At 36.2% G+C, this 8,699-nt stretch overlaps 2 protein-coding genes, 1 long non-coding RNA gene and 1 other non-coding gene across 4 annotated transcripts; 2 read left to right on the top strand and 2 right to left on the bottom strand.

Annotated features, from left to right (window-relative positions):
- The first annotated feature begins 953 nt into the window (after positions 1-953).
- On the top strand, positions 954-4,610 carry LOC123199959 (carotenoid cleavage dioxygenase 8 homolog B, chloroplastic). Its single transcript, XM_044615021.1, has 6 exons — positions 954-1,398; positions 2,232-2,975; positions 3,047-3,240; positions 3,339-3,528; positions 3,637-3,739; positions 4,325-4,610. Exons 1-6 carry the CDS (start codon positions 1,099-1,101, stop codon positions 4,468-4,470), a joined length of 1,677 nt encoding a protein of 558 aa, XP_044470956.1. The 5' UTR covers positions 954-1,098; the 3' UTR covers positions 4,471-4,610.
- A 258-nt stretch (positions 4,611-4,868) lies between these two features.
- Positions 4,869-7,144, bottom strand: LOC123199960. The gene is made up of 4 exons (XR_006498471.1): positions 6,766-7,144; positions 6,354-6,510; positions 5,923-6,118; positions 4,869-5,270 (listed from the first exon to the last, which is right to left on the bottom strand). It is a non-coding gene; the product is annotated as an uncharacterized LOC123199960 (long non-coding RNA).
- A 702-nt stretch (positions 7,145-7,846) lies between these two features.
- Positions 7,847-8,340, top strand: LOC123200844. The gene is made up of 2 exons (XM_044616238.1): positions 7,847-7,907; positions 7,987-8,340. Exons 1-2 carry the CDS (start codon positions 7,847-7,849, stop codon positions 8,091-8,093), a joined length of 168 nt encoding a protein of 55 aa, XP_044472173.1. The 3' UTR covers positions 8,094-8,340.
- On the bottom strand, positions 7,996-8,146 carry LOC123201193. The gene has a single exon (XR_006498758.1). It is a non-coding gene; the product is annotated as a U4 spliceosomal RNA (small nuclear RNA).
- Positions 8,341-8,699: the final 359 nt, after the last annotated feature.

Genomic DNA, 8,699 nt, shown 5'->3' with positions numbered 1-8,699 from the left:
TGTAAAATTAGCAGAATAACAATACGTATGTTAAGATTAGTCCTTTTACCTTAGAACAATCTTTTATTTGTAGGATACAAGATAAAGTTATATGTGCTAAGTATATGTAATTAAATGTATTAAGTCCTCATACAATAAATCTAAACGATTAATTCAATTTCATTTCTTCAAAAAATGGATATTGCATGATCTGATTTAGTAGGAAGTGATTACTATCCATAAAGATAAGGAATAGAGATGGCGTGAAATTTCAAAATTGTAGAAAATGAATCAAACAAATTATGGGATTACAGAAACAATTCAATTTGTCAAGTCTCACTCTTCTCAACAATTCTAGAGAGAGGGGTTTCTACCCACATTCTAAGTATGACTTGCAACTAGTTGTCGCATGCAAATCATGCGGCTAGTCTTCTCTTTGGTGTGACTTTAGTGACTAAGAAGGAGTTTGATTGTATAACAATGTGTAATAGTAATCTCATTTAAAGTGATCTTAAAACTGAAAACATGATATATGTAATTTGCCACTAAATCCAATTTTATATGCAAGATAAAAGAGATGAGGATGGGATTTCAAGCCTCTCGCTGCCTCATTAGTATTTTAGGTTGTGTTAGATCCATATTTGAAATTCGTTGTTGAGAAGAATCACAATGGAGGTGTAACATTCAAGTTCTACAACTTAGTGTACTATCAAAATATTTCATTTTGGGTTTAGAAAGGAGCTCATATCTTATTTAATCAATTTTTCTTATCATTTTCAAATGATTTAAAATACCCAACAATTTTTTTTTTTTTTGCAGGTTTTGTTAATATGGGATTTCTTAGTGTGTCACAGTAAGCAATTTTTTTTTTTTTTGGGGTATTATGGGGTATACACATCATACAAATTATTTTATTCCTAGGCTACCGAAAAAAATATTGGTAATATAATATGTCTTATAGTGTAAAGGAATTCCACCAATAGAGATTCCTAATGTTTTCTGCCATTGGTACTCAAATCTAAGCCATCTCCTCTATATATACCCCATTCCCAATTCCACACTCTTCACTTACAATAACTCCCTCTTCCCTTTTCACATCTGAACACCAGCACCTCTTTCATGGCTTCCTTGGCCTTTTCATCTCCAGGCTGCTTTCTGTCGCAGTCATCGTTTCAAACGGTTTCAAACAGTAAGTCTGAACCAAGTTTTCCCTCCGGGAAGGCCATGTTTGCAGCCAGGAAACACGACAACACTAGAGCTTCAACAGTCACAAATATTTCAAGCCCACAACGGCCAGTGGTTGCCCCATTGCAGGAAAACGAAAATCCTTCGAACCAGAATCATGTCGCATGGACAAGCGTTAAACAAGAACGATGGGAAGGAGAGCTGGCTGTACAAGGAGAAATACCCCTATGGCTGGTACGTTGTAAATTTTACAGAGTTTTTGTTGACAGAAACGACATCTGGTCTCCATTTTTCTTCTTCTCTTTGTTTTCTCCTCATACGTACCAGCTGCTAGGTCGATGCCAACAACCCTATCATTGTCTACAATTGAATAATATGATAAATTGAATAAAGAAATCAATAGTGATGCCCTAGGAAAGTTTATGCGTTTTGTTCTCAAACATTCCCAAAGTTGTATGAAACATTTTAAAAATATAAAAAAAAAATTGAAATACGCATAGAGACACATTTTTTTCTCTTATTTTTTAATCGATTTATTTTACTCTCTTTCATAATTTTAAATCTTAATTTTGTCTCTTCTCCTCTCAAACATCCCAAGCTTTCTTTCCTCTTTAACATGTTAAAACTCATTTCTCTTCTTTTCTCTCGCTTTTTCATAAGTTTTTCTTTTTAATTTGATAATTATGAAAAAATCCTTGTATTTTTTCATATTTATAGGTTTTTCTATATGTTTGTTGTCATGTTTCAATATTTTTGTTTTTGCCTTTCCCTGCAACATAGGTGATGCTTAATGATACTTATTGTATAGTTGTCTTTGTAAAAAGACATTAAACACTACTTTATATATCCCAAAAAAAATATAATATTGAAATCCTTATATGGACATCAACCCTATTATTAGTCTTTATATATATATATATATATATGTATGTATATATACGAGCCCAATATCAACCTAATTTTTAACAAAATGTCAAATTCCCAAGAGACTCTGAAATACGAGTCTCATTCCAAAATTATTTTATACTACCTGTATGATTAATTAATTGATAATCCTGTACATGCAGAAAGGGACATACCTAAGAAATGGTCCTGGGCTGTGGCACATCGAAGACTACAACTTCCGGCACCTCTTTGATGGCTATGCCACTCTCGTGAAGCTGCACTTTGAGAATGGCCGCTTGATCTTCGGCCACCGGCAGATTGAATCTGAGGCTTATAAAGCTGCAAAGAAGAATAAAAAGCTGTGTTATCGAGAGTTCTCAGAAGTTCCAAAAACTGGTAACTTCATATCGTACATTGGGGATCTTGCAAAGCTCTTCTCCGGTGCATCTCTGACTGACAACGCCAACACCGGCGTGGTTAAACTCGGCGACGGACGAGTTGTGTGCTTGACGGAGACCCAGAAGGGTTCCATAATTATCGACCCGGATACACTGGACACGCTGGGGAAATTTGAGTACAGGGACAAATTGGGGGGTTTGATTCATTCGGCTCACCCCATTGTCACTGACGCAGAGTTTTTAACGTTGTTGCCAGATTTGATCAACCCGGGGTACTGGGTGGTGAGGATGGAGCCGGGGAGTAACGAGAGGAAGGTGATTGGAAGAGTAAACTGCCGTGGCGGCCCGGCGCCTGGCTGGGTTCACTCGTTTCCGGTGACTGAACATTATGTGGTGGTTCCTGAGATGCCATTGCGGTACTGTGCGCAGAATTTGCTGAGGGCTGAGCCCACGCCGCTGTACAAGTTCGAGTGGCACCCTGAGTCTAGAGGATTCATGCATGTTATGTGCAAAACCAGCGGCAAAATTGTAAGTTCATCATCATTACTGTGCCTGTATCGATCTATTTCTGCAATATTAATGGGTAATTTATAATGAAGGTGGCAAGCGTGGAAGTGCCATTGTTTGTGACATTCCATTTCATCAATGCATACGAAGAGAAAGACGAAGATGGAAGGGTGACAGCAGTTATAGCTGATTGCTGTGAACACAATTCTGACACAACAATTCTTGATAAGCTTAGACTGCAAAACCTCCGCTCGTTCAATGGCACTGATGTACTGCCGGATGCCAGGTATGTGATAGTTTTTACATCTTAACAGTATATCGTCACTCAGCCTACGAATGAGATGATTGCAAAAGAGAACTAACTATAACTCCAACATATGGCAGAGTTGGCAGGTTCAGAATACCATTAGATGGGAGTCCATTTGGGAAGTTGGAGGCTGCATTGGAACCAGATGAACATGGGAGAGGAATGGACATGTGCAGCATTAACCCTGCTTATCTGGGCAAGATGTACAGATATGCCTACGCCTGTGGAGCTCGACGTCCATGCAACTTCCCCAACACCCTCACTAAGGTAAAGTCATAAGCACCACCGCCCACTGGCCAAGTAAAACCAGAATTGGCTCCAGCGTTTTTTATTTTTTGGTTGATATTAACGCGGAATTTGTTAATATTATTGCAGCTTGATTTTGTGGAGAAAAAGGCCAAGAATTGGTATGATGAGGGAGCTGTCCCCTCGGAGCCTTTCTTTGTGGCTCGGCCTGGGGCAACTGAGGAAGACGATGGTCAGTGCTTGTGCTTTCCTTCTTTATTTCTTTAATTATCCACTAAGTTTTAATCCATAGCCAAAACATTCGAAATCTGATAGAAAATTCCAAGCGTCTTTCTTGTTGGACCAGGCAAATGTTAAACAAAATCAAGCATCTTTCTTGTAATGAATACGGATAATAATTAGGGATGGATTCTATTCTAGCCGAACTAAGGTCAACTTGATCTCAAATCAAAATCACAATGTTTAACTTAAAACTTGAGCTCATTCAAACTAGTATATAATATCACCCAGAGGGCGTTGGCAAAATAAATAACATCATCAAATAGAAAAACAAATTGAGTTATTAAGCTACAATTCTAACTCAACATTGATTTATTTAAGTCAAACAGTAAATCTAATCTAAATCAGTTCAAATTAAACACACCCTTAATAATAATTAGTATACTAAGTATATAAAAAAAACATACTAATAGATACATACAAACTGATATATCATTATATAATTAAATGATTTGATTATTTATTTATCTTTAATTCAAAATCAATCAATCAATAAATTCTTCTCGTTTTTTAACAATAATATTTGACATAAATACAGGTGTTGTAATCTCCATGATCAGTGAAAGAGATGGAGGTGGTTATGCATTGTTGCTGGACGGAACCACATTTGAAGAAATTGCGAGGGCAAAGTTCCCGTACGGTCTTCCTTATGGGTTGCATGGATGTTGGGTTCCAAAAATCTAAATCTATCTACTGAGTGAGAGTAGGCGTGAGATCAATCTTTCTTATGAATAGCTCTATCGTGTTACCAGTGTGATGTTATTCTGAATGTATTGTTCCGATTATGTAAAGCTTGTGCAAATAATAAATGATTGACTACTAATAACTAAGTATTACTTTGTGTATTAATGATAACGTGTCACTATAAGAGTAATCATATAATGACATATTATCATTAGTATACAATTAGTACTTATTATTAATATACAAAATTTTATTATACAAGAGTATTATCCCTTGTCACCTTCTCCTTTCTTCAACATTAAAGGAGGCTCAAACTCAAACATCATTAAGGTCTTTCCATTGAGTTTCAAATCGTTTGCTTTTTTATCTACCTGAAACATCCTGAGTGACACAAAAATGCCACAAATTTTACCATTCCACAAACTAACAAGGAAATAAACAAACAATAAAATTATAAGCATCTAATTTTAAGTACCAAATCGGATATTCAGATACTATGTCATCATATGATTGAGTGATTTTAAATTAAAAATAAAATGTCACTCAATTAAATGATGATATATCATTTAATAACTTAATTAAATACTTAAGACTAGATGCATATAATATTGTCCAAAAACTAATTTCCAATTAAAGAGAGTATACAGGGTAGAGAACCAAGTGAAGACCAGAAACATACCCCTACAGTGGTTAGGGGAAGCAGTTGAGAACCACTATCAGTCTCAAATTTTATTCCTTCCTCGCGTAGTTTTGATAGTATAGATGGGTAGTTCTCCGCTGAACTTGCAAATTTATAATAGCTGCCAGAGAAACCAACAAGAATTAAGAACCTTCTCACAAGAGTACCAGAGCTTCAAGCAAGCATACCTTACATCAACTATGCAGCTAATTCATTACATAACTGGAATGGGGATTTTCCTGATATAGTTTCGAGGAATGCGTCCTCAAGTTCTTAGGGTGAATAGCTAGTAGACTCATTTGTTGAGAAAAAAAAATATTTCTGGCTATCTTTGTAACAAACAAAGTTGTGCAGGCTCGCAAGTTTATTTAAAACCTTTCATAGCATGCAGGTTCGACTTTCCAACATAAGTAGCCATGTCCCATTTCTTGAGGACATTTCTACTTAATTCCCACCTAGCATCAGAACAATTAGGTGTATATAAAAATTCCTACCATAATCTGTAGCTTAAAGGTTCAACTCCCGACGAGGATTCATTAACTAGCACAAAGGTAAAACAAAGACTGAAGACTTGAATGTTCTAGACATGTCAGTACCCATTACTCTCTGACCATTTTTTCATCCAGTTAAAAAAGGACAGTAATGGAAGAACAAGGAGCAAAAGTTGATAATACTAGTGGAAAGTAGGGCTGAAGCATGAAAAAAAAAGATCAGAAACATAGTATCTTTTACAAAGAAGACCATAGAACTGGATCACTAACTTTCTGACCTACCTTCATCAACATCATCTTCATAAACAGTAGGCTTGATAACATCCTCAGCATCAGCATCTAAAGCAATGACAAGGACCTGGGCTTTGTCAGCATCCGTGACTTTTATATTTACAACACGAACACATTTGAACTTGAACATAACAGATCCTGCAGGTGCCATCTTTCCTCCATAGTCCTTCACGACCTCTTCTAACAGCTGCCACAGAACGATTAATTATATCAGCAAGGACCTCAACTACCATACTTAATCCACCATAACCATAAAGCTGAAAATCATAGAATCACTTTACTTGGAAAGCCAACAAAATCCACCATAAGCATTAAGTGAGAAAAAATAATAAAGCATCAATTCAAACAAATGACCTTACTGATCAATCACCATAATTTCAAAACAGCATCAATATAAAATTAGTGATTCGTAAAGATATCACCTTGTAAATTTTCTCAATGTAAGTGTCTTGTCCCTTCTCAATAGCTCTCTTAATGTTGCGCTACAAAATTTCTTTGGGTGCATCCAGCTCCTTGGCTTTCAAAATTACAGAAGTGAGAACCATATTTTGAATAAGACTTGGACCACCTTTCTTAACACTGCATCATCAGTTATTGACAAAGATTTAGTAAGTTCTTTCAATCACTGGATATGCATGGTACCCCAAGTTACATCATAAATAGACAGACAGCCATAAAACCAGAAGGAAATAGAAAAGGTAGCTACAAAATTTACGATGTCAATATCCAAAAATGAGTTGAAACTACAACATTTTAAAGAATCATCCCTTTGCAAGAGCTTTATGCCAATATAACTTATGAAAGCAGTGTTGCTCAGCTTAGCAACTAACTTACATCTAATACAATTTTGCCTTCTCTGCATCTTGAGCCCCCTGCATTAAAGGCATATTCAGAACGCTATGTAGAAGATCAGCCAAAAAATGTATTCATGAGTCTAGATATCCACAAGTACAAGCCAGCCATATCAGTACCAAAATTACCAGTAACCAGTATTCACCTGCATATATTTCAGCTTGCTTCGACATCAAAGAAACTCTTATTTCATTCAAAATCTTCCCAAAATAAATTTGATTATTACTTTCTTATCCCAATGTAAATGTCGAGGAGTTACTATACTATTGCTAAATGATATCTAACAGAATTTATACAAACTTTGAGAAAACCATACATAAGAAACTAATGGTTGAGATTGAAGAAATTAAAATCATATAAAACTCACACTAAGATGTCATACTTTCTTATTTAGGATACAAATCCCATTTCTTCCACTTGGAATCGTAACATACCATTCTCTGCAATGTCGATATCACCAAGCATGCATATGATTATAATTGGGAAAAATGATGGTAGATTTGATACCATATTTTACGAATTTTAGAAGAACGATAACCCAAAAACTCACTGCTGAGATTGCAGAGTCCACAATCATAAAAATCACACAACAAAACCCCATTCTTTATGTTTTGAGATTCAAATCTCTTGTTTTGCACTTGTAATCATAACAACAATCACTATTAGAAATTATATAATCAAACGAACTTCTAAAACTCCAGCACAATCGATCACAGGAATCTGAGTGAGGTCTTTAATCAAATAAATGGTGTTCCTGAACTTAAAATAAACAAAATAATTAATCAATAACCAAATAAACAAAAATACACACCCTAATAGAGAGAATAAAGTGAAAGGGAGACCTTTCGACCAGCAAATTTGCAAGAACGCCTGCCCATACAAACAGGTGTTCATGTCCTTATCGTCCTGAGTTGACAATTACAGTATCTCACTTTATATATGTAAAACTATGAAGATATTGATGATGCTGATGGCAATTGATTTGATTCCTGCTGAGCAAACAATGTTTTTGAAAGTGCAAATGAATTGAAGGAGCATTTGAAGATGCACCTTTTGAGATTCTATGAAGAATTGCACCACCAACTGCTCTCATTGTCGTCTCAGCCGGAAATGCATCCGCAGAGGTAAAGATGACATCATAATTCGCAACTAAAAAACGTAAGAAATCCATTTAATATTAGATTGGGCTAAATTTTGGACTAGGAATTGTAGAGCTTTACCCCAAAGGGAGCTCTTCCAGAAATTCTCGATGGCCTAAGCCAAGCCAAGGCCAAAGAGGGGGTTTGGAAATAGTTTTCAACCAGCAATAGACGCGCCTCGGTTAGAACCTCACTAGCTGCGTCATTGCCCCAAGCGCAAAGATACCTGAGCATGCTGAGCACTGGCAATCTTATAAGCCTTGCACTTGACTCTCTTACCAAAAACCACCGATGTGGGATTAGCCTTTACGCGACTTCAAGTAAGCGCACTGTCACGGATTACTGTTCATGACAAGGGTCTGGCCCAAATCCAGTGCTCAGAAAGAATTACCATATAAGCGCAGAGGGACAGAATCTAATGTGCAAACTATGTTCCATTAACGGCAATTTTCTTTTTGCCTCGTGTGTCTAATTCTATGGATGTTGCATTTATTCGCTGATACTGTTTTTCCGACGAACCCTATTTGTTTTTTACTTAAGAAATGACTCAAATCTTTTCATCAAGTCATTGAAGACAGAAACAACCGAGGGAAAAAATATAAACAGTGTACTGTTGATACCTGCAAGAGTTTAATGGTATCAAGTCAAAGTCGTGCTCAAGATAGGATCCGTCAATTCAACCTCGGTTCAATGTGTTTGGCGTAAGCATATAGACTGCTCTTAGGGGTGTATTTGGATAGAATTGAGTTTGGGTTGGTTCAACAACAAATCAAATAT

The sequence above is a fragment of the Mangifera indica genome, chromosome 17 (genome assembly GCF_011075055.1).
Source record: "Mangifera indica cultivar Alphonso chromosome 17, CATAS_Mindica_2.1, whole genome shotgun sequence".
In the NCBI taxonomy this organism is placed as follows: Eukaryota; Viridiplantae; Streptophyta; class Magnoliopsida; order Sapindales; family Anacardiaceae; genus Mangifera; species Mangifera indica.
Note: the sequence above shows the minus strand (reverse complement) of the source record. Positions and strands in the feature narration are given on the sequence as shown.

Bases quoted from the DNA above. Each gene is read 5' to 3' on its own strand.
- LOC123199959 (XM_044615021.1), top strand. From the start codon at position 1,099: ATGGCTTCCTTGGCCTTTTCATCTCCAGGCTGCTTTCTGTCGCAGTCA. The intron at 2,976-3,046 runs GTAAGTTCATCA...TTTATAATGAAG, and splicing joins GCAAAACCAGCGGCAAAATT to GTGGCAAGCGTGGAAGTGCC. The intron at 3,241-3,338 runs GTATGTGATAGT...AACATATGGCAG, and splicing joins GATGTACTGCCGGATGCCAG to AGTTGGCAGGTTCAGAATAC.
- LOC123200844 (XM_044616238.1), top strand. From the start codon at position 7,847: ATGAAGAATTGCACCACCAACTGCTCTCATTGTCGTCTCAGCCGGAAA. The intron at 7,908-7,986 runs GTAAAGATGACA...ATTTTGGACTAG, and splicing joins CCGGAAATGCATCCGCAGAG to GAATTGTAGAGCTTTACCCC.